Raw genomic sequence first — 26,584 nt, forward strand, 5'->3', positions numbered from 1 at the left:
AAAAAAATATTTCTAAACAGGTTTAAACAAGAAAAAGTATTCATATCGAAGCTAAACAAAATTATATTTTAAGAAGATGAATAATAGGGTAAATTTATAGGTCGCATCCTATTTTTTCTCATTATTTCAACCTCAAATATTTTGAAGATAACCAGACCTAACAGACAATTTTGTAAACGGAATAACAACATCACATTATTTGCACTTAATTACTATATATTCTCACAAAGTTGAATTAGGATAAATTTAAGCTGGATCCTATATTTCTCATTATTTCAATCTCACTTCCAAACAACTTTGTAAACTGAATTACAGCATCACATTATTTGCACTTATTACTATTCTTACAAAATTGAATTAGCTCTTCAGCAACTGTATCCATCTCTTCACCCCTTATACATTTCAAATTCTTGCTAACATCTTTAACTTTTTTCCTCAGATTTTCTCCTATTTCCCCAGCTATGACACTTTCAAGAACTTGCGCAATTTCTTCTCTATAAATCTTACCGTCATCATCTCTAACAATCTCAGCCGCGACCCCTAATTCTACCATCAATCTAGCATTTAGTGGTTGATCAAGATGAATAGGCATAGCTATAATTGGAACCCCAAAATCTACGCTTTCCATTACAGAATTCCAACCACAATGACTTATAAATCCTCCGATATTCGGATGATTGAGAATTCTTGGTTGTGGTGCCCATTTCTTCAAAACTCTTCCCCTTTCCCCAATTCTTTCAAGAAAACCTTGTGGTAGAGCATTTTCAAGATTTTGTTCTTCCCCCTTTGGAAATCTTACAACCCATATAAAATTAACATTACTAATCTCCAATCCAAAAGCTATTTCTTCCATATCTTCTTTTGTCAAAAAATACTCACTTCCAAAAGAGACAAAAACAGTTGAATTCTCATCTTTTTTTCCTAGCCAATCAAAAAACTCCACATCATCCGCGTCACTAGCCATTGAGTCTTGGACTGGTGGACCAACTGGAATAACTTTCCAATTACTCAATTCAGAAAAATAATCGATGTATTTTGCCTCTATAATTCTAGAGGTACTCATTAACATAATTTGCATATTTCCTTCAGTAAAAAGATCCACATCATCAGATTCTTTTTGTTTAGCTGATTTTGCCATCACTTCACCCAATTTTACTAACTCAATGTTCCTAAGATAAATAGCTGGGAAAGGGAATTCAATCCCTGGTGTCTTTACTAAGTTAAAATAGTATGAAAACACAGCTGCACCAGAAGTTAAGAGCTTGACTGCAGGAATGTTATGTTCATTCGCTACGCCTTCAGCCCATTGCTGTAAAACATCGTAAACTACCAAATCAGGTTTCAGATTTTTCAAGATTTTGGAGAAGTTTGGTTTGGACAATTTCGAGGCCTTTTGAAGGGTGTAATTGAGATGGGGTGGGAGTCCATTGGTTGTATGGTAATGAGGAGGAAGTTCAGGCGATTCGGGTAAATGATATTCAATAAGCTGTATTGAAACAGAATATTTTTCGGGTATTTTCTTGACTATAGATTTAAGATTGATAGGTGTAGAACAGAGGTAAATCAAGAATCCCCTGTCCACGAGTTTCTTGGATACGTTTAGAAATGGAGATATGTGTCCATATGCCAACCATGGAAACATAATTACCCTCAAATTAGTGTTACCACGTTCTGTTACTTGTGTATCCATGTAATTTTTTGTGATGACAGGCTATTTGTGTAAAAACTTCCTTTTCTATAGATTGAAAAAAGGATGAGAAATCAGAGATGGGGTATTTGTGGAGTAGTGGAATTGGCTGGTTTTATTAGAAGAAAAGAGAGGTGAGGAGTGAGGACAAAAGTAATAGCATGGGAAGTCTTATGTTTTACATTGTATATATTGACAATTTGGAGTAAGCTTCTAGAAATACGAAAAACAAAATGCTTATGTCAATGCGCTAAAGATGACTGTTTCTAGGGAACTTGAATGTAAGATTTTTAGCCAAGTTTTATGCAAGTGACTAATTGTGTTACTGTTGGTTTGAAATTTCAAAGGTGGAATTTTAGCCAAGTTTTAAGGAAGATGACTACTCGTGTGATTTAATTTCTAGCCAATTACGCGAGAGATGTATATTTTTAGTCGCTCTAAAAAAAATAATCGATAATATATATATATATATATATATATATATATAATTAGTTTCGACGAATCGGCCAATTTTATATTTTTCCCTAATTCTATTGATAGAAATTTGATAAAGATAGGAAAAAGAAGAAGAAGAAGACGTGTCAAGTGATATTTATTACTTTCTCAAATTAAAAGAGTACAATCAAACTTTTTTATAACAATCTCGTTGATATTTTTTTGCTACTATAATGAAGTGATGTTATAGAGAACATATATTATGATATAATATAAAAAATTAGTTCCAAAGATAATTTGGTCATTATAGGAAAATATTGTTATAAAAGATGGTTGTTAACTTGTTATAGACTATCTTGGCCATACAACAACATTTTTATCAGTTGCCTTAACTATTTGATTAGCTGAACTGTGGCATATTTCAAACCCATTAATTTCCCGTTTTCAAACTTTTAAAACATTCTTTTTCTTTTTCCCGAAAGAGGTTCACAGTCCTATTTTTTCTGCTGTACTAACTTTTTCAAATATTATACGTATGGAAAATGAACATATCGAAAAAAACGGATGTAGTATTTGTTTGGACGTCCAAATGTGCAGCAAAGTTTTTTGACTTTTTTCTTTGTCAGAATTTTGTTAAGTAATATTCTCAAATCGAATGAATAAAATTCATCAACCATCTGTATCTTCTAGATACATCACTACGTATATAGCTGCCGCCTCCCACATTAGCAATAAAAGATACATATTCTGAATCGGAAAATTCCAAGCCTATATTTTAGATGGGATCTTTACGTAATTAACCGGTCATAATATTCATTGTTTACTTTTTCTAACCATATGCATAAATTATACATTGATTATACAGAATTATATACATATAATACATAAATTATATATTTACTAGTTTTTATGAACGTGCGTTGCACGTTAATAATGACGCCTAAGGGTTTAGTCAATTATATATGTATATATACATAGCAATTGTTATAAAGCAATTTTTGTAAAGTAATTAACCTGTAAAATGCATCAATCATTTATACCAAAAGTCAATGTTATTACATTAGTATAACACTTAAGTTTAAATTAATTGAATATTTTCTGAATCTGCATAAATGATCAATTTAGTTAAGCTAAATAATATTATAATGTACTTATATATCACAAATATTATGTAGTTATAGTTTAGAAATATGCAATGTGATCATATCTTACCTCTGACTTCTTTTTAAACGATATTTTTTTTTTTTGTGTATGTTCACTTTTGACTCTTTGGCTGCTCTTTCATGATCAGAACTCTGGTCATTGATATTGATATCTCTTTTAAAAGTGCAATATATAGTTATTTGTGTGATAGAACGTGTTTCAGCAAATACAATCCAATAAAATTATTTGACCTTGAGCTTACTTATTATCAATGCAAGACACAAGAGTATTGAATTATTATTGGACGAATTTAAGAAGATATTCTTTATTTTCTGAAGGTGAAAGATAAATTCAGGGATAAACACAAGCTTAGAAACACCTTGACCCATCATAATTTTTGCATATATGACATTATAGTCAAAACCTCTCCATACCATCATTATACCATTACATAAGCCATTTGACGGTTTTAAACGTATGGGCATGTTTTTCTTGTAAAAAGAAACTACCATGCATGACAAGGAATATCCTTTGTTTGTTATATACATTCATAACACTAACATATATAAGATATGATGAACTAATGTACCTATATGGTGAAAGGCCATTTACTGAGTATTTAAGTATTTTTAGTGGTAATAATTATGTTGTTGGTATTATTTTTTAATGAGTTAAGCTTGGGTCATATTTTACTTTCATCAGGAAACTTGAAAATTAATATCTCTTGTAGTTGAGCAACATATTAATTTCTGTTAGCTAAGATAAATTTTTCTGTCATATACTTTACACAACTTTTATTTTTCTTTTATGACGACAATTATTTCCTTATTAAGAGATCTTCGCAACTACGATTACTATTGGCTTGAAAACCAATTATTCTGGAAGAAGGATCAAATTATCTTTTATTATATGCTCTTCTCCATTTCTGACTCGAAGCAATAAATTACTAAATGTTAGATCTGTTCTTGCTCTTATATGTTTTTTAGTTAAATCTTTTTCAATTAAGGCCATAAGTATGAGTTTACCAAGCTAGCTGTAACGACCCGACTTGTCATTTTAAGAATTAACGTCCCGTTCAGTGACTTAAGGTCTCGAGCAGTTTCGCAATATGTATTATGACCCGCGGGTGTGGTCGAGTTTGATTTTCGGAAGATTCAAAATTAAATTAAAAGAACAATTCTTATTAAGAAGCTTAAATGGAAAGAGTCGACCAAAGAGTTGACTTTTGTATAAACGACTCCGGAATAGAATTTTGATGATTTCAATAGCTCCGTATGGTGAATTTGGACTTAGGAGCATGTCCGGAAAATTATTTGGAGGTCTATAGAGGAATTTGGCTGGAAATGGAGAAAGATGAATTTTTGGGAAGTTTGACCAGGGGGTTGACTTTTTGATATTGGGGTCGGAATCTGATTCTGGAGATTTGAATAGCTTCGTTATGTCAATTATGACTTGTGTGCAAAATTTGAAGTCATTCCGGATTGATTTGATGTGTTTCGGCACAAGATATAGAATTTGAAAGTTTAAAGTTAATAGATTTTGATTTGGGGTGCGATTCGTCGTTTTGATGTTGTTTGAGGTGATTTGAAAATTCAACTAAGCTCGTATGATATTTTAGGACTTGTTGGTATATTTGGTTGAGGTCCCGAGGGGTTCGGATGAGTTTCAGATGGGTAACGGATAAAAAATTTGGACTTGAATAGTTGTTGGAATTTTCTGATATCGGATCTTGTTTTCCTTCTACGCGATAGCGTGAATGTGTTTGTGATCGCATAGGCTTAGTTGGGCAGTGAAATTTTGTTTTCTGTGATCGCGTGGGGATATCTACGATCGCGTAGGGTTAATTGGGGGGGGTAGGGGGCTGCTGAGTTTTGTTCTACGCGATCGCGTGAAGAGGGATGCGATCGCGTAGCTCTGGGAAGTTGTGACTCGCGAACGCGTAGCTATGGTTGCGATCGCGTAGAGTAACAGAGTAGAAGTGGTGGTCACGCATTTTCTCTATGCGATCGCGTGAAGAGAGTTGCGATCGCGTCGAACTGGGAACTCTGTGCATTGTGATCGCGTGGCATTATTTGCGATCGCGTAGACTTAATTTTGGTAGTGTTGAAATTGTGGTTCGTGATCGCGTGAGGAAGTTCGCGATCGCCTAGAAGAAATCATTGGGCAAAGAGCTTAAGTTCTGAAACCCATTTTTTTATTTTTGACGGATTGGAGCTCGGGAAGAGGCGATTTTCGGGAAATTTTCAGAGAAAATAATAGGGTAAGTATTCTTAACTCAATATTGGTTAAATTACCCAAATCCATGGCTGTTTTTAACATTTAACCGGTGAATTTAATTGGAAAAATTGTGAAAACCCTCTTGGTTTAAATTTAAGATTTGGAGGTCAATTTATTATTGGAATTCGATAAATTTGATATGGTTGAACTCGTATCGGAATGAGTATTTGGATTTCATGAAAATTATGTCGGGTCCCGAGAGGCGGGCCCCACGTTGACTTTTGTTAACTTTTTGGAATAACTTTTTAAGTCGATTTATTATTATCCGGAATTATTTTCGATGAATTTTAGTGAAGTTGTACAATTAATTTGGATATAGTTGAGCTGTCCGGAGGTCAATTCAAGCAAGAAGGCTATTTTGAAATATCAGACTAACTTCAAAAAGGTAAGTGTCTTGCTTAACCCCGAGTGGGAGAATTACCCATTAGGCATCAAGTCTTATGTGCCGTTTGTGAAATGTGAAAAGCCGTGTACGTGAGGTGACAAGTACGTACTTGGGCTTATACGTACAAAATATATTGGGTTTAAGTCTTAGGCATATTGTGTAGTAAATTGAATAATTGTTGGCATTTATTTAATCATCTATTTGCCATGCTTAAATCCTTGTTGGTTGAACTTGTTTTTATATGACAATTTGATGTGATTGTTATTTGAATATTTATGTAATTCTGTGAGTTTATTGGTTTGATATTTCTTGGAATTTAATCTCATTATGGATTTTCCCTATGCAAATAATTAATTAAGAAAGCTTAAGAAGATGTGTTAATATAATTATCTAAATTTAGATTAATGAAGGCTTTGCTTTATGTTGAATAATTTCTATCTCGGTTGATTATTTTGTGGCGATATACACATTGTGTGGAGCCTTCGGCTATTGTTGTGAAATTAATTGATTTGGTTTTATCTTTGGAACTTTGGTTGTGGCCATTAGGCAAATTGTGATATGAATTGATTTTGTGGTGTTGTCGTGATAATTTTTCGTGTAAATTGTTGTGTTGTATGAGTTATTATTTTGGGGAGATAAGGGTGGCATTTCACCGTTGATATTATGTGGGTATAAGGGTGTCATTTCACTGTTGTTGTGTTTGTTAGAATATTGTCTGGGCGGGACGATAAGGGTGGCAATAGGAGCGATAAGGGTGGCTATTGATATTGTTTGGGCGGAGCGATAAGGGTGGCTATAGGACCGATAAGGGTGGCTATAGGAGAGATAAGGGTGACTATTGTCAGGGATGATATGTGATGATGTGGGGTTGTGGCGTTGGCGATTTTCATGTGATGTTGTGATTTTCTTGTGTTTATTTTTATACCTTGTGCAATTTGTCTTGTTATTGGTAAATTGATAACAATCTGATTTATGTTGAAATTGGGAGCCTGTGGCTATTGCCAGGCAGATTATAAAATAAAATGTGGGCACGAGGTGCCGTGAGTAAATAATGAGGATATTGGCACGTGAATGGTCCGTGCAGTTGTGATATGAAATGAGGGCACAAGGTGCTGTGATTAAATGATAATGATATTTGGCACGTGAATTGTCCGTGCAGATGTGATATGAAAAATGGGCATGAGGGGTCGGAAAAATATGATGATTTAACTATGGGCACGAAGTGCCATGAAAATATGAAAAGGGCCGAGACCCGTATTTTTTTGATTATGAAATAAGGTGTCACATGGTGACTTTTAATTGAAAGAATTATATTCAAAATATTTATTTGGAAGAATTTTATTTTAAAAGTAGTATTTGAAGGAATTGTATTTGAAATATATTATTTGAGAAAATTATATTTGAAAAAGAGTTATTGAAAGAATTATATTTGAAAGATATTTAGTTGAGAAAATTATATTTGGAAGAGAGTTATATGGAAGAGATTATATGTGAAAGATATTTATTTGAAGAACTTGATTTACTTGGTTGTACTTGTATTTATTATTTGTTGAGTAATATTAATAGGCTTCTTGTTTCCATGCCGACATATCATTGGTTGATTTGTGTTACTCATATTGTTATTTGTTTCCTATTATCTTGTATATTATATTGCACAGGTTATTAGACTAGTGAGTGTCTTGACTGTACCTCGTCTCTACTCCACTGAGGTTAGTCTTGATACTTACTGGGTACCGACCGTGGTGTACTCATACTACACTTCTGCACATTTTTGTGCAGAGCAAGGTATTGGAGATATCGGACTTGAGTAGAGTTAAAGCGTGATCGTAAGGATTCAAGACAGAGCTGCTTGGTCGTCGCAGTCCCTTGGAGTCTTTTTATTTCATTGTAATGTTAAGTTTTAATCAAACAGTATTGTATATTCGGTCCTCGTGATCATTCCATGTATTCAGTTAGAGTTCGTGACTCAGTACTACCAGTCTTGTGAGGTTGTATATTCATATTTGTCCCGCTGTTAGTTTTGATTACTTTTTTAATTCAAAAAACAAATGGCATCAAAATATAACTAAAATCGGCTTACCTAGTCTTAGAGACTAGGTGCCATCACGACGCCTGTGGTGAGATTTTGTGTCGTGACAAGTTGGTATCAGAGCTCTAGGTTCGTAGGTTCTACGAGTCACGAACGAGTCTAGTAGAGCCTTGCAGAGCGGTACAAAGACGTATGTACTTATCTTCAAGAGGCTACAGAACAGTTAGGAAATTTCCACTTCTTTCATTCCTGTCGTGCGGAATTTGTTGAATTTGGAATTTGAGCCTTTGTATATCTATTCTCTCACAGATGGTGAGGACATATACTATCGGGTTAGATGATCCGGCATCCACACATACTGCTAGGGCTGCAAGAGGTCGGGGCCGAGGTAGAGGCCGAAGTAGAGGTCAAGGAAGGGTACATGCTGCGACTAGAGCACCTGTCAAAACACGAGTTAGCTGATCAGGCATTCGCACATACTGCTAGGGCTGCAATAGGCCGGGGCCGAGGTAGAGGTCAAGGAAGGGCACGTGCTGCGACTAGAGCACCTGTCAAAATAACAGTTGAGGAGCCACTAGTAGCTCCAGTTGGGGGACAGGTACCAGAAATACCTGTTGTTACCCCGGACTTCAGGAGACTTTAGCACAGTTCCTGAGTATGTTTGGTACATTAACTCAAGCAGGATTGATCTCTGTTGCACCAAATATTTTGCAGATTGGGGGAGTAGCTCGGACTCCTACCACAACTCCGGAGCAGCAGGTTCACGTTGGTTAGGTTCCGAGTGCAATACCGGTACAACATGTTATTCCGGTTCGACCTGAGGTCAGGCCAAAGGCATCAGAAGAAGAACAAAAGAGACTTGAAAGGTTTAAGAGGTATAGTCCACCTACTTTCAGTGGCACAACTAAAGAGGATACCCAAAGATTTCTAAAAAATTGTAACCATATTCTCCGTACCATGGATATTGTGGAAGTGAGCGGTGTTGCTGATAACTAGGGTTTTTAGCCTATTATTTGCTCTCTTTTGCTTAGGTTTTGGGTCAAAAATACGTAAAGGTATTCCCGAAAACTAACTTAATGTGCTTGCTTACAGGGTTTGGCCAAAATGAGGCAAATAAGCCATAATCAACTCATGAAGGAGTCAAACCTGCACGAATCCAAGGCTGAGACTGGAGCGCTGAGAGCGGCAGAAAAGCGCGGCCGCGTAAGGACCACCACTGAGGCAGCCACTATTACGCGGTCTGTGAAAGTAGATTAAGAGAAGCTGCTTTGAGTACTAAAATCACCGTTGACCGTGTTGGAAAGGCGCAGCTGCGAAGGAAATTTCACTAAGAGCATATCTTGAGGTTCAAAGATCCTGCAAGTCGGCTTAACTGAAGAATGCGGTCTGCGTCATGCAGCAGCGATGGAAGCACACGCGGGCACAGTTGAAATTATGCAGTCCGCAAAACTAAGCCCAATCTAGGCCCAGTATTGAAGAAACGCGGACCACGCTCATTATTACGTGGCCGCGAAAGCTCAAGTGTGGACACGGTCAGAATTATGCATTCGCAAATCCTCCGCAGGGGTATTTTTATCTGAAAATTTCAGCCTAGTATAAATAGATTCTTTTTTCAATTTTAGGTTAAGTTTTGTTTAGCAGAGCACGTGAACGACTGGTTTTTCCCTATTTGGGAAATTTTAGAGTAGATTTACCTTCAAACTTTAGATTTTCATCTTGTACTTTAATATTATGGCTTATATTTCATCTTTATCTTTGATTTTTGTTGTTATTATGAGTAGCTAGACCCCATATCTAGAGTTGTGCCCCAACCCTAGTGTGGGTATTTAATGGGTCTTGAATTTTAGGGCTTAATTGTTTATGGGTTAGTGATATTTAGCCTAATTCATGCTAAAATTGTAGAATTAGTGGTTGCAAATACTGACTCATGCCTTTATGACTTAGGCTCTTCTTGAGAAAGAGAGACTAAGTCTAGGAAAATTATGCTAACAAGGAATTAGGGTGAACTCAAGAGATTGATAACCCCAATTAAAGGGTTAAACCCAAAGATAGTAATACCCGACTTGAGCCAATTTCACTTGTATTGTATGAACACTCATTTGGGTTTGAGAAAGCCAAATCGGGCAAAGTCACTCAAACTACAGAGAGGTATAGAGTGAGCACTTATGTGTGATGGTTATATCACGACCCCAATCATAACAAGCTTGTCCTAGATTCTTGATACCAATTAGATACTCACCTAGGCGGAAGTCACTTCCCTATTGCCTTTTAACACTTGAAAACTTTCACCAAAAATATTGTACTTAGCTTACACTCAGCATAAAATAGTAAAAACATAAAATAGAATCAATCGCAACAATGTTTGGAAGTGCAATTAGGAACAACACGCACATCTAGATTAGTTAGATACCCAACTCCAAGCCAAATTAACTCCCTGTGGAAATCAATCCCGACCTCGTTGGGCAAAACTGCATCGACCATCCTCGCTACTCTATAGTGGTGTAGGTTTCGCCACAATCACTTTTTGGCACCATTACCGGGGAGTTAGACGGTGTTGGCTATCTATCTAACTATTCGTGTGTCTTGTTTTCTTTCCTTCTGTTTTTCTAACTTATGTGTATCAATCGCTTTAGGTACCAAATTGCTCATAATGATGCTCTCAGACATGTTTTTCCGGGGGAGGAGGTAGATGACAATGGTGAGGATGAGGTTAATCTAGAACCTCAAGTCCAAAGAAGACGCCGCTAGGCTAATGACAACATTCAAAATCCTCCCCGGCGGCACACCAGGTGCTACCCAATGAAGGATACGTAAGTGGAATTATCTCGCCCCAAATTCGTGCGGGCAATTTTCAAATTACAAATATCATGCTGAACCTATTGGAGCAAAGCGGTTTTTTCACTGGAGCTCCTCATCAGAACACATACAAGCATCTAAAGGGTTTTGTAGACACATGCTGAGGGAGCAAGCAGACGAACGTTTCGGAGGATGCTCTGAGATTGAGACTTTTCCCATTTTCACTTAGAGGGAAAGCTTTGGACTGGCTCGAGAGGCTACCCAACCACTCCATACATACGTGGGATGAGTTGGCAGAAAATTTTATAGCCAAGTCTTTCTCACCGGGTCATATGGCAGCATTGAGGGATGAGATCTTAGCCTTTAAACAAGAACCTAATGAACCCCTATATGAAATCTGGGAGCGATACCGGACAATGGTCAAGGAATGCCCAAACAATGATATGACTAGAGTAATGATTCAACTGACATTCTATAGGGGCATCGACACGACCAACCAGTGTGTGGTGAATCAGCTAGCTGGGGGAAATTTTATGAAAATGCCTTATGCCGATGCTTGTGACATACTTGATGAGATGACTGACACATCCTCAGCTTGGCAGAGTCGGGCAAATGTTCCTCAGGTTGACCCTAATGTCATCCATCTTCACAAGGAACTTCATTATCACAGACAAGCCATAGCCGAGTTGACAACTACTATGAATCAGTTAGCAAAGGCCCAACTTCAGCAAGTTCAAGGGACAAAGCAAGTAAATGCCATAGAAGGGGTAAATGTCATGGTCAACAAGAGGAGCCAGCGTGGTCAACAAGTGCAAAACAATCAAGATCAATATGAGAAAAGTGGTAGTGGTTACAATCAAGACGATTCTTATGATGATCAAAGTGAGGAAGTGTTATATGCCAATAACTACCAAGTTCAACGGAGCAATGCTCCAAATCAGCAATGGAGATCGCAAGGGAACAATCACAATTGGGGAAACCAAGGCCAAGGGAATTGGAACAATGGCAACAACAACAACTCGAACAATTGGGGGAACAACAATCAGAATTGGGGCGGCAATGGAAACCAAGGGGGTTGGAATAATAATAATCAAGGCAAACGGGGATCGGGCTTTCAAAGGCCCCCAATGTATCAACAACCCAACAATCCGCCTCCATATTCGTCTCAAGGGAAAAGTTCTTCAAACAATGAGATGGGGCGGATAGAGAGTATGTTCAAACAAATGATGGAAAGGAATGCTGACTCCGATGCCCAAATAGCCTCCCATACTACCTCTATTAGCAACTTGGAAGTACAAATGAGTCAAATTTCTCAAGCATTGAATACTCGCACTAAGGGGGAACTACCAAGTGATACGGTAGTAAACCTGAAGGGTGGGAACAATACAAGCCATGCTATGGCGGTGACCACAAGAAGCGGTAGAGGTGGAGATACAAGTACCTCTAATCCAAAGAAGATTGTGAGTGATGATGTTGTGTTGCAAGAAGATGATGAGATTCAATCCAATGATGAGAATATGAATAATGAAGTAAGGATAGTTATTGATGACAACATGAAGGAGACTCAAAATGATGTGAACCCGTCTAGGGAACACGTGATAGACATACCGGAAACGGTAGTGCCTACAGCCAAGGCCCCTTTGCCAAGGCCTCCTCCACCGTATCCTCAAAGGCTTGCAAAGAAAAATAATGAAAACCAATTCAAGAAGTTTATTGAGATGATGAAAAGTTTGTCAATCAATGTGCCCTTGGTAGAAGCTCTTCAACAAATGCCGGGATATGCCAAGTTCATGAAGGACTTGGTAACTAAAACGAGATCTATGAATTGTGAGACCATCAAAATGACACATCAAGTGAGTTCCATTGTGCACTCGATGTCTCCAAATCTTGAAGATCCCGGTGCCTTTACAATTCCATGCACCATTGGTAGCGCCAATTTTGTAAAAGCCTTGTGTGATTTGGGAGCAAGTATTAATTTGATGCCATATTCCGTGTTCAAGAAACTAGGTATTAGGCAACCAAGAGCTACTTCCATGAGATTACAAATGGCGGATCGGACAATGAAAAGGCCGCTTGGTATTATTGATGTTGTTCTAGTTTGGGCCGACAAGTTTATTTTGTCTGCTGATTTTGTGATTCTCGACTGCGAAGTCGAATATGAGGTGCCTATAATATTGGGGAGACCTTTCCTAGCAACATGGAAGGCATTGGTTGATGTGGAAGCAGGGGAGATCACCTTCCAAGTGGGCAATGAAAAATTTGTATTCCATGTGTGCAAATCAATGAGGCAACCAAATAGCAATGAAGTTTGCTCTTTTGTGGATCTTGTGACGGAGGTGATAGTTGATGACACGAGTGCCATGATCAATATGGAAGACCCTTTGGAAGCTGTGTTGTTAAACCATGATGATTATGAAAAGGAAGGCTTGGTTGAATGTGCAAATGCATTGCAAGGAGTGGGATCCTACTCATATGGGTTCCTTGGACTTGGAAAACCGGAAGACTCCACCAACAAAGCCCTCAATCAAGGTGCCACCAACATTGGAGTTGAATCCTTTGCCTTCACACCTCAGGTATGAATTCTTAGGCCCTTCTTCCACATTACCTGTTATTCTTTTTGCTTGCCTAACTAACGTGCAGGTAGACTCCACCCTTGTGGTGCTTCAAAGAAGGAAAAAGGCAATTGGATGGACTTTGGCTGACATTCAGGGTATAATCCCTGCCTTTTGCATGCACAAAATTATACTAGATGATGATTCCAAACCCTCCGTGGAACATCAAAGGAGTTTGAACGAGGCTATGCAAGAGATCGTCAAGAAGGAAATTATCAAGTGGCTTGATGCAGGGGTTGTGTACCCTATTTCAGATAGTTCATGGACTTCACCGGTACAATATGTGCTGAAGAAGGGGGTATGACTGTGGTCACAAATGAGAAAAATGAGTTGATCCCCACTCATACTATCACTGGATGGAGGGTATGTATGGACTACATAAAGCTGAACAAAGTGACCCGCAAAGACCACTTTCTATTGCCCTTTCTTGAACAAATATTGGACAGACTTGCTGGGCATGCCTACTATTGCTTTTTGGATGGGTGCTCAGGGTACAACCAGATTCTCATTGCACCGGAATACCAATAGAAAACCACCTTCACATGTGCGTATGTCACATTTGCATTCTCACGGATGCCGTTTGGTTTGTGTAATGCATCGACTACCTTTCAGCGGTGTATGATGGCAATATTTACTGATATGGTGGAGGACTTCCTCGAAGTGTTCATGGATGATTTTAGTGTTGTGGGGGACTAATTTTAAGAATGCTTGGATAATCTTGACAAAGTGTTGGCCCGATGTGAAGAGACCAACCTAGTGCTTAATTGGGAAAAATGCCACTTTATGGTCGAGGAGGGCATTATCCTCGGCCATAAGATCTCAAAGAACGGTGTTGAAGTGGGCAAAGAGAATATTGAAGTTATTTCAAAACTCCCTCCTCCTACTTCCATCAAGGGAGTTAGGAGCTTTCTTGGGCACGCGGGGTTCTACCGAAGGTTAATCAAGGATTTCTCAAAAGTGGTGAACCCCTTGTGTAAGCTGCTAGAAAAGGATGCAAAGTTTGTCTTCAATGAAGATTATTGTCAACCACTCCCATCATTACCGCACCCAATTTGAGCTTACCATTTGAGCTCATGTGTTATGCTAGTGACGTTGCGGTAGGAGCGGTTTTGGGGCAAAGGGTTAATAATATATTTCATCCGGTCTATTATGCAAGAAAAATTATGAATGACGCCCAAGTCAATTATACGGTGACCGATAAAGAGTTATTATCCATTGTCTTCGCCATGGAAAAGTTCAGGCCATATCTCATGGGTGCCAAATTGATTGTGCACACCGATCACGTGACACTCCATTACTTGATGACCAAAAATGACTCGAAGGCTAGGTTGATGAGATGGGTTCTTCTGCTTCAAGAGTTTGACCTTGAAATCATTGATATAAAAGGAAGTGATAATCAAGTGGCGGACCACTTGTCCTGCTTAGAAGAGGAGGGGAGGCCCCACGATGGCCTCGAAATTAATGATTTGTTCCCGGATGAACAACTCCTCTCTGTGTCTTTGAATGGTATGCCTTGGTTCGCCGATGTGGCTAACTTTCTTGTGACCGGCATTGTCCCGAGTGAGCTCTCTTCTAGCCAAAGGAAGAAACTCAAACATGACAGCTTGGATTATTATTGGGATGAGCCATATCTTTTCAAGATTTGCAATGATGGTGTGATCCGGAGATGTGTCCCGGAAGAGGAGAAAATAAATATTCTTGATGCTTTCCATTCCTCGCCCTATGGTGGTCATCATGGTGGGGAGAGAACTGCTTTAAAGGTTCTTAGCTGTGGATTTTATTGGCCTACCCTGTATAAAGATGCAAGTGAGCTTGTTAAGAGGTGTGATGAATGCCAAAGAGCTGGTGGAATTTCCAAGAAGGATGAAATGCCTCTCACCACTTTTCTTGAGATCGATATTTTTGACGTGTAGGGCATAGACTTCATGGGGCCTTTTGTGAGTTTGTATGGTAACACTTACATTCTGGTTACTGATGATTATGTTTCCAAATGGGTTGAAGTTGTAGCTTTGCCCAACAATGAGGCACAGAGTGTGGTGGTGTTCTTAAAGAAAAATATCTTCACAAGGTTTGGCACTCCTAGGGCGATCACTAGTGTTGGGGGTTCTTATTTCTATAACAAGGCCTTCGACACTTTACTTTCCAAGTATGGTGTCAATCATAAGGTGCCAACCCTTTATCATAACCAGGTTAGTGGATAAGTTGAGGTGTCCAACAGGGAGATAAAGAGCATATTATCAAAAACTGTCAATGCAAACCGAACAGATTGGTCAAGAAAACTTGACGATGATTTGTGGGCTTATAGAACTGCGTACACGACTCCAATTGGTATGTATTCGTACCAGTTGGTATTTGGGAAAGCATGCCATCTTCCGGTTGAGTTAGAGCACAAGGCCATGTGGGCGCTCAAGAAGTTAAACTTTGAATGAGATGTAGCAACCAATCTCCGGGTAGAGCAACTCAATGAACTTGATGAATTCCAGTTTCATGCCTATTCCAGCTCGTCCTTGTATAAGTATAAGATGAAGTAATTACATGACAAATATTCCCAGAATAAAGAATTCAAGGAGGGTGACTTGGTTCTTCTGTTCAACTCTCGGTTACGACTGTTTTCGGGAAAGCTCAAGTCAAAATGGAGTGGCCCTTTTGAGGTGGTGCACGTGACTCTGTTTGGTGCTCTTGACTTGAAAAACAAAAATGGTGAAATATTTGGAGTTAATGGGCACCGAGTGAAGCATTACCTTGGCAAGTTTGATGGCAGCCATGTGGTGCCCTTGATTAATTTCCAATGATGTTGGTAACATGCGTCGTGCCGGGACATTAAATCAGGCGCTTCTTTTTTTTAAGCAACTATACTATTCGGCAGCACTTGTCTAGTGGCTAATATATAAATAAAATTCCAAAATGGGTCCAAAGCTTACAGGATGTCCAAACCAAAATAGAAGTTGTATGAAGCTACTAGCTATTAAAAAGATAGAAAAGCTAAAATCTAATGAACTAGCTATTACAACATGATAAGTTGAATGCTTCCTTCTCCTATTAGTGTATGTGAATCTAATTGTCATTGTAAAATACCAAGCAACACCTATCAAGCTCTCACCAGGCGCCAGGGTATATTGTCCACATGCTAAAATGAATTCCAAACATCTTCACCACAGAGTTGAAGCCAGCATAGTCTTCCAAGTACTATATGATCTCCATATGTAGTGGACTGATTTTGTTCAAGTATTAATCATGTGCTCATTCATCAAAATTAATGTGTAGAAGAAGAGCCTGGCTTTAGGCAGGCTTTGCAAGGCAAAATCCAGGCTTGAGCTGGCTTTAGGCAGGCTTTGCAAGGCAAAGGCCAGGCATGAGCTGGCTTTAGGCAGGCTTTGCAAGGCAAAAGCCAGGCTTGAGCTAGCTTTATGCAGGCTTTGCAGGGCAAAAGCCAGGCTAGAGCTGGCTTTAGGCAGGCTTTACACGGCAAAAGCCACGCATGAGTTGGCTTTAGCAAGGCTTTACAAGGCAAAAGCCAGGCATGAGCTGGCTTTAGGCTGGCTTTGCAAGGCAAAAGCCAGGAATTAAGCAGGCTTTGCAAGGCAAAGGACAACCTTTGAAATTGTGCCTTTATATGATCTTGTAAGCTCAAATCCTTCCCTACTAGAACCTTTAATGTAGAAATCATTCTAAATATTGCTAAACCATCCTCAGACTGAGCATTAAAGCATGCTAATACCATTGAGAAATGATTCAACAATCTCCAAAAATACCATATGATGGGTTCAACATTTTTGTTAGCATTTGGACATATCAGTTTGTGCAGAGTCCAATCCTATGAAGCCATCAGTATGGGGTTCTTATCTTTGATATCCTAACCTAAGGTTAGGTGATTGAGATTTGTCTAGATTGATCAACCTCATCCCTGCACTAAGCAATTTAGAGAATGAATGAAACTCAGATGTACCTGCAAAAGAGAACACAATATTAGCTATAAAATCCGCCACTGAGTTGCCTTCTCCGAACACATGTTGAAAGATCACATTGAAGTTGTCCTTCATCTATATAATTTTCTTCACATCCTGTGCAATTACCCAAGGAGGATCCCATTCCCCTTCTATCGCCTTCTTTATCACCAATGAATCAATCTCCAGTATGAGAGGGTGAAGATCATGCTCCACACAATATTCCAACCCTTGAAGAATAGACTTAGCTTCAGCCACCACATTAGTTGTCACTCCCAGGTCTACTGTCCTAGCATACACCATATCACCTTCATCATCCCTCACACAAAAGCCTAGGGAGCTAAGTCCAGGATTGCCCTTTGAAGCTCCATCAATATTACATTTGTACCAACCATGAAAATGAAGCTGCCATGTTACTCTTGTAGTGACCAATATAGGTTTATATCCTTCAAAGTATTGAGTCATGTCTGGCCATAACAATGGAATATTAGGGATCCAAGCATACCTCACCCTTGCCAGTTGATGCAATGTCCTATTTATCTCATGAATCACCCTATTTGTGGACACTGAACCACCATGTTTACCTGCATTTCTTCTTTTCCAAAGCTCCCAAGTGATGATAGTTGGTACTGCTTGAAATAGTGGCTTTAACTTTGTACAACACTGAGCATACCACCAATGCCTTATAATATGCTTCAATTGAATTAATTGCACAGAAAATCCAGCAGCCCCCATGAACAAGTTCCATACCTTAGAGGCAGTAGGACTTGTGACAAATATATGCTCAATGGATTCCTCTTGGGGCTGCTGACAACACCAACACCTAGACATCACCATTTTCCCTTGCCTCCTCCACATGTCATCGGTGGCTATTTTCTGCTTCCACAATCTCCACGAGAAGAAGGATATCTTGAATGGAAAACCTATAATCTACATTAACTTGAATTCCTGATTAGGATCAGCCCTATGCCTTAATATTTGACAAGGACTGCTAACACTGAACTTGCCTGAAGGAGTTGGCATCTAGTATGGCCTATCCCAAAATCCCTCACTTCCTTCATAGTGCATATTTAGCCTTATATGTTCTGCAATTTCCTCATTGAAAATTTGATCTAGCAGCTGATCATCCCATGCTTCCCCTTGCCACAGTTCTGCTACCTCCTGAAGACCTTAATTGATTGGAAAGTCTTTAGGTAATACGTGATAAAGTGTACCCAATCCAGTCTAATTTTCATGCCAAATATTAGTTGTTTCACTCTTCAATTCCCATATGATCTCATGTTCTACTTCTTCCCTAGCATTCAACATTTATCTCCAAACATAAGACCCTCCCCTAAAATGCACCACTCTTGGTAGCTCCTTCTTGCAATACTTATTCCACATGAAATTACACCACAAAGATTTTGTGGTCCTAAACCTCCACCATAGTTTAGCAAACAGTACCCTTGAGACATCATTTAAGGACCTAAAACCTAGCCTCCCTTCCTATTTAGTAAGACAAAGATTTTTCCATGAAGCAAAGTGTCTGCTTCTCCCTTCTTCCTTTGTGCTCCAAAGGAACCTAGCAAAAGTCTTATGTAGATGCCCCAGGAACTGGCATACTTTGCAACACACTAGAGATGAGTGTTTCCTTTCCTCCAAATGAAAGTAGCTTTCGTTTCCATGAATGCAATTTAGCCTTCACCTTCTTGATAAGATCCTCATAATAGTCCTTCCTCCTTCTAGTCTAAAAAATAGGACACCCTAGATATGTGAAGGGGAATTTACCTCTTGCAAATCATGTAATAGCTCCAATTGCCTGAAACAATCCATTAGCAACCTTTGAATGCATGTAGTATGAACTCTTATCTTTGTTGATCATATGACCTGATATCTTCTCATAGTTCCCCAACACTGCCATAATCTTGCTCAAAGAGGGAGGATGAGCAGATGCAAAGATTATCATATCATCAGCATATGCCAAGTGGTTTAAAGGATCAGACCACTTAGGCATTCCAAATCCCACAAATGACTTGTCTTTAAAGAGCTTATTCAAAGACCTAGAAAGTACCTCAGCTGACAAAATGAACAATGCTGGGGATAGGGGGTCCCCTTGTTTCACACCCCTTGTCGACTTAAAGAACCCTGAGGACTGCCCATTCACCAATACTGAATACCAGTTATTTGATTGTGAGGTATGCCCGAGTGGCAAGAGTGATTGTGAGGTATGCCTGAGTGGCAGGAGTGACTGTGAGGTATGCTCGAGTGGCATGAGTGACTGTGAGGTTTGCCCGAGGGGATTTTTGTGATTTCATCATTTTGCTCACCTTTGCATTTTTCCTCTATCTGAAAACCGTTGAAAAATATCTTTAAATGATTTTTACTGGAACTGGGTTAAACGAGATGTTTTGATTCAAATCCTGATTTTAAAAGCATGTGGTATTTTACTAAAATTTTCCCGATATGAATGTTATACGCTTTATTGCTCGTCACTACTGCTCAGTCTTTATTTATTGTTGTTACTTACTGAGTTGGTGTACTCACGTTACTCCCTACACCTTGTGTGTAGATTCAGGTGTAGCTGGACACGGTAGCGGTCATTGAGTGTTCTGGTTGCAGATTTTCTTGGAGATAACAAGGTAGCTGTTTGGCGATCGCAGCCCCCTGCTCTTCTCCCTCTTATCTTCCTCTAGTTGTATTTAGCTATTTTCCAGGCTGAGTTAGCCTTGATATTGTTAGACAAATTATAGTAGATGCTCACGACTAGTGACACCCCAATGTCGGACTTTTCCTTCCACACTTTTATTTGATTTGAACTCATTTACCAAGGTTTTTATGTTAAATAACATTGAAATTATCTTTGAAATGAAAACATCAGTTTGTTTTGGAAATGAGTCAGCTTGCCTAGTTCCATGATAGGCGCCATCAAGATAGGGGTTAGTTTGGGTTGTGACATAACTGTTTATGGGTTAGTGATATTTAACCTAATTCATGCTAAAATTGTAGAATTAGTGGTTGCAAACACTAACTCATGCCTTTATGACTTAGGCTCTTCTTGAGAAAGATGGACTAAGTCTAGGAAAATTAGGCTAACAAGGAATTGGGGTGATCAAGAGATTGATAGCTCCAATTAAAGGGTTAAACCTAGAGATAGTAATACCCGACTTGAGCCAATTTCACTTGTATCGTATGAACACCCATTTGGGTTTGAGAAAGCCAAATCGAGCAAATTCACTCAAACTAACGAGAAGTATAGATTGCGCACTTATGTGTGATGGTTATATCACAACCCCAATCATAACAAGCTTGTCCTAGATTCTTAATACCTATTAGATACTCACCTAGGCGGAAGTCACTTCCCTAGTGCCTTTTAACACTTGAAAACTTTCACCAAAAATATTATACTTAGCTTACACTCAGCATACAATAGTATAAAATTAGAATAGAATCAATCGCAACAATGTTTGGAAGTGTAATTAGGAACAACACGTACATCTAGATTAGTTAGATACCCAATTCCAAGCCAAATTAACTCCCTGTGAAAATCGATCCCGACCTTGTTGGGTAAAACTACATCGACCATCCTCGCTACTATATAGTGGTGTAGGTTTGGCCACGATCGGTTGCCTTTACTACATTTCAACTGTCAGGCACATCGTATCGGTGGTGGCAAATCGATGAAAAAGGTAGATCAGCCGATGCAACACCATCAATTTGGGCTCAATTTTCGGAAATGTTCTTGAAATAGTTTGTTCCCTAGACACTCCGAGATGCGTAGCACACAGAGTTTGAACGGTTGCGTCAGGGAACTATGACAGTGTCAGAATATGTTATCAGGTTCAGTGAGTTAGCCCGTCATGCACCTATCTTGGTTCCTACAATCAAAGAGCGGGTTTGCGGATTCATTGTGGGGCTCGATTATGATATTAAAATATGCAAGGCTCGAGAGTTGCAAACTGATACTCCATTTCAACAAGTAGTGGAGATTGCAAGAAAGATTGAGGGTGTTTTAGGCGAGGAGAGGGAGTCTGTGGAGGCTAAAAGGTCTCGAAAATCTGGAGGGTTCAGTGGATTTTACTCTTCAGCTAGGACCCATTATAGCAGAGGCTCGAGCAGTCGTCCATCTCAGTCCGCACATCAGATTACTCGGATTGATCCAGTAAGTTCTTACGATGCACCACCGGCACGGGATTCCAATAATGGTTATTCCAGTTATCCGGCATAGACTCAGTACGAGCAACCGCGACCTCAGAGGGGTTGTTATGAATGTGGTGATACTAGGCACATCATGAGAGATTGTCCCAGACTTAGGAGGGGTGGATTTTATTAGAGCACTGAAGGTACAATCTTTATTCCAGTTAATACTCCACGTACACAGTCAGTTATAGGTGGAGGACAGGCGGGTAGAGGGCGCCTAAGAGGTGGAGGCCCGACTAGTTGATATGATCGCTATGATTTGGCTGAAGCCGATACACTGGATGGTGTCGTTACAGATACGATCCTGATTCTGTTATAAAAGGATATTTTCCTTTAATTTGATTCAGTTCTGAATATTGAGGTGAGTCCTCATATTATACTCTGCTTATGGGTAAGCTTCGTAATTTTGTGACCCACTTACATGTTTTTCCCTGTTGGGAGATTTGATGAGCCCGTGTCTGTCATTTTATTTTTGTACACCATTGAGGGCTATAAGTTCAAAAGTAATTTTTATTACTCACTACAGTAGGTTTTGATGTGATTTTGGGATATTTGATTTCAATTTTATGAATTATATGCCCTACCGGTATGAGGGTTCATTATGTGTTGTGAAAATTATTTTACGAAATTTATTGAAAAGAAGAAAGAACGGAAATTGAAATTTCACTTGGCACAATGTGCAAAATACTTGTGATTCGGAGTTGAGGACGGGATCCTCGTATTTTTATATGATGTGAAATATTTAAATCGGGCTACAAGCCACAGTGGAAGTTATATAAGGACGAGGTCCTTGTGGTGAAATAATTATGAGTTTAAAATTCTCCCTGTGTGAAATTTAATTTGTACAATAATTTTAATAGGGAGCCATGCCTTTAGGATTATTTGATAATTCTTGTATATTTTCTGTGCATATTCAGCCATTTTCGTGCTGTAAAGATTGAGTTTTATCCTATGAGATGAGTGCCCAAGTGGCATTAAATATGACTCATTAATCCGAGTAAGTAATCATGAGGTCTTCATGCCTCACATTCTGTTGTCAGTGTTGGAAATTTTTTGAAATGAGGTGGTAGTTAATATGAGATTAATTGATGACGCTGGAATTAATTATGAACGGCTTTTAAGATCAGAGATGTGGTGATGAGCATACATATGATGTGTTTCATGTCCTGATATCATTATGATAATGCAGTGCTTGTAATGCTGAGATTAGTGTTATTGAATATACCTTGTGGTATTTTGTTGGGTTGTAGAGGTGTTGTTAGGAGTTATTTTGGTGTTACTCTGGCAGGTGGATAGGCCCAATTACAGGGGAGACTCTGCCGAAATTTCTGAATAATTTGGGAGTTAGTAAAATTTGGGGGAGTGAGATTTGCAAAAGATGAGATAAGTTATGTTATGTATTTGGGGGACGAATAATCCTAAGCGAGGGAGAATGTAACACCCCGGAGTACGTCAACACTATCAAGAAAGTTGATGTGTGCATAGGCACGAGTTGCTATAGCCAGTTGAGACTAATACCGTGCGTCGAAGTGAAAATCAGGCATTTTGGAGATGATTGGAGAGTTAGGGATTTTGCTTTAAAGCTTATAAGAATGGGAAAAGAAATAATCTCAATTGAGATGGTGTTGTCGAACCCGCGTTAAATTTCGGGAATGTAGAATCACCCACAAGTATGTGTGTAAGAATACACTCAGTAATTTAAAGTCCTCAGAAAGATTCCTACCACGTTCGAAGACGAAAGTTTGTTTAAGAGGTGGAGAGTGTAACGACCCGACTTGTCGTTTTAAGAATTAATGACTTGTTCAGTGACTTAAAGTCTCAAGCAGTTTCGCAATATGTATTATGACCCGCGGGTGTGGTCGATTTTGATTTTAGGAAGATTCAAAATTAAATTAAAAGAAGAATTCTTATTAAGAAGCTTTAATGGAAAGAGTCGACCGGAGAGTTAAATTTTGAGTAAACGACTCCAAAATAGAATTTTGATGATGTCAATAGCTCTGTATGGTGAATTTGGACTTAGGAGCGTGTCCGAAAAATTATTTGGAGGTCTGTAGAGGAATTTGGCTTGAAATGACGAAAGATGCATTTTTGGGGAGTTTGACCAGGAGGTTGACTTTTTGATATTGGGTCAGAATCCGATTCTGAAGATTTAAATAGCTTCGTTATGTCAATTATGAAGTGTATGCAAAATTTGAAGTCATGCCGAATTGATTTGATGTGTTTCGATACAAGATATAGAATTGAAAGTTCAAAGTTCATAGATTTTGATTTGGGGTGCGATTCGTTGTTTTGATGTTGTTTGAGGTGATTTGAGAATTCGACTAAGCTCGTATGATATTTTAGGACTTGTTGGTATATTTGGTTGAGGTCCCGAGAGTCTCGAGTGAGTTTCGTATTGTTAACGAATCAAAATTTGGACTTGAACAACAACTGAAATTTTTTGATATCTGATCTTGTTTTCCTTCTACGCGATCGCGTGAATGTGTCTGCGATCGCGTAGGATTAGTTGGGCAGTGAAATTTTGTTCTCTGCAATCGTGTGGGGATATCTGCGATCGCGTAGGGTTAATTGGGGGGCTGCTGAGTTTTGTTCTATGCGATCGCGTGAAGAAGGATGCGATCGCGTAGCTCTAGGAAGTTGTGACTCGTGAACGCGTAGCTATGGTTGCGATCCCATAGAGTAATAGAGCAGAAGTGGTGGTCACGTGTTTGCTCTATGCGATCGTGTGAAGAGAGCTACGATCGCGTAGAGCTGGGAACTCTGTGCATCACGATTGCGTGCCAATGTTTGCAATCGCGTAGAGCTAATTTTCGCAATGTTAAAAATTGTTCTTCGCGATCGTGTTGAAGAAATCACTGGGCAAAGAGTTTAAGTTCTGAAAATGGGATTTTCCATTTTTGACAGATTGGAGCTCGGGAAGAGGCGATTTTCGGGAGATTTTCAGAGAAAACAACAGGGTAAGTGTTTTTAACAGTCACGACCCGAAATTCCCACCTTCGGACCATGATGGCGCCTAACATTTCACTTACTAGGCAAGCCAACGTTAGAATAATATTAATCATTTTTAAAACAAATTTAAATTTATTAATAACAAGGAAACAAATGCGGAAGAAAAGTTGCAAATATAGTGAAATAATTCATCAAAACAACGGTGTCTAAATACCATCCCAGAATTGGTGTCACAAGTGTACGAGCTTCTAGAATAAATATAAATAAAGGTCTGAATAAAATAAAGGTGTCTCGAAACAAACACACAGCTAAAATAAAGTAGACTGGGACTTCAGAACTACGAACGTCGTGCAGTTATACCTCAAGTATTCTCTGAATAGTTGAAATCCGAGCAAGTCTACGGTACGTCACTGGGACCAACTCCAAAATCTGCACAAGAAGTATAGAGTGTAGTATCAGTACAACCGCCCTCATATACTGGTAAGTGCTGAGCCTATCCTCGATAAAGTAGTGACGAGGCTAAGGCATGTCACTTACATTACCTGTACGCAATATTAGAAACAACTACAATAATAGAAATAAATCAAGTAACTCATTTATAATAATTGAAGCCAACTCATCAGTCATAATCCATTACTATTTCAGCCAATTTTGTTGCAGCGTGCAACCCGCTCTCACAATATATTCCTTTTAATCAAGTCTGTCATGTATTTATTTCAATCAAGTATATATATATATATAGACTTTTAAATAAGTCTGTTACGGCGTGTAATCCGATCCCCCAATATTGACTTTTTAATAAGTTTGTTACGACGTGCAACCCGATCCTCCAATATTGACTTTTTAATAAGTCTGTTGCGGCGTGTAACCCGATCCTCCAATATATATCCATTTCAATCAATTCTGTTGCGGCGTGCAACCTGCTCCTCCAACATATTCATTTACCAATTCTTATAGAAGAAATTTTCTCGATAAATGCAACAATTAATATAAAACTATAAGGCAGTTTAATATTTGATATGCTAAATGTCAAATAACAATTAAAACACATAATTCAAATAGCATGTAACAATTAATGCAGGAATTCAAGAATTAATATTTGACAGAGAATAGGAGAGAAACAATTATTATAATAATTAATTTATGATTAAAAATAATTTATGATTTTTCAAGTAAGCAGGCAAACAATTAATTTGACGACGTATAGACACTCGTCACCTCGTCTATACGTCGTTCACATGAAATTTACGTAACAATTAATTTAAGGGTTCTATTCCCTCAAGTCAAGGTTAACCCCGACACTTACCTCGCTTTGTAAATTCCAATCAATTACTCAACCACAACTTTTCCTTTTAAATTTGCCTCCAAAAGCTTCAAATCTATTCACAAACAATTCAATATATTCAATACGAATCATAGGAATTAATTCTATATGAATTTACACATTTTCTGGATAAAAATCCAAAATTCATTAAAATATTCTACAGTGGACCCACGTCTCAAATCCCGAAAAAACTCATGAAATTTAGAACACCCGTTCCGATACGAGTTCAACCATATAAAATTTGTCCAATTCCGAAATCAAATGGACCTTCAAATCTAAATTTTTCGTTTTTGGAAGATTTAATAGAAATCTGATTTTTCTTCCATAAATTCACGAATTCATGATATAAATGAGTATGAAATCATGAAATATAATCAATATAGGATAAGAAACACTTACCCCAATAATTTTCCGTGAAAATTGCCCTAAAATCGCCTTACCCGAGCTCAAAAATGGAAAAGAGTTGAAAATGGGTCGAAACCCCATTTCCAGAACTTAAGTTTTGTTTCTGTGATTTTACCCTTCGCAAACGCGGTCAGTGCCTCGCGTTCGCGAAGCACAAATTTGTGCTGTCCAATTTTACTCTTCACGAATGCGAGGGCTACCTCGCTAACGCGATGCTTGCCTGGCTTGGCCTTCGCGAATGCGAGATGCTCTTCGCGAACGCGAAGGCTAATTTTCCTGGCCAGCCTCTTTCCCTTCATGAATGCGGGGATTCTATCGCGAACGTGAAGCTTTGCACCTCGACCCTTTACTAGCGCGTTCCCTTATTCGCGAAAGCGAAGCACAAAACGTGCCAGTCCAAATTTTCTCTTTGCGAATGTGAG

General features: G+C 38.7%; 2 protein-coding genes across 2 annotated transcripts; one reads left to right on the forward strand and one right to left on the reverse strand.

The window, feature by feature from the left end:
- Positions 1–235: 235 nt before the first annotated feature.
- On the reverse strand, positions 236–1,898 carry LOC104109153 (beta-D-glucosyl crocetin beta-1,6-glucosyltransferase-like). Its single transcript, XM_009618371.4, has one exon. It carries the CDS (start codon positions 1,688–1,690, stop codon positions 323–325), a length of 1,368 nt encoding a protein of 455 aa, XP_009616666.1. The 5' UTR covers positions 1,691–1,898; the 3' UTR covers positions 236–322.
- Positions 1,899–12,269: 10,371 nt separating this feature from the next.
- LOC138893075 (uncharacterized) lies at positions 12,270–15,277 on the forward strand. Its single transcript, XM_070176845.1, has 3 exons — positions 12,270–13,208; positions 13,393–13,662; positions 15,005–15,277. Exons 1-3 carry the CDS (start codon positions 12,270–12,272, stop codon positions 15,275–15,277), a joined length of 1,482 nt encoding a protein of 493 aa, XP_070032946.1.
- The last annotated feature ends 11,307 nt before the right edge of the window (positions 15,278–26,584 follow it).

The sequence above is a fragment of the Nicotiana tomentosiformis genome, chromosome 5 (genome assembly GCF_000390325.3).
Source record: "Nicotiana tomentosiformis chromosome 5, ASM39032v3, whole genome shotgun sequence".
In the NCBI taxonomy this organism is placed as follows: Eukaryota; Viridiplantae; Streptophyta; class Magnoliopsida; order Solanales; family Solanaceae; genus Nicotiana; species Nicotiana tomentosiformis.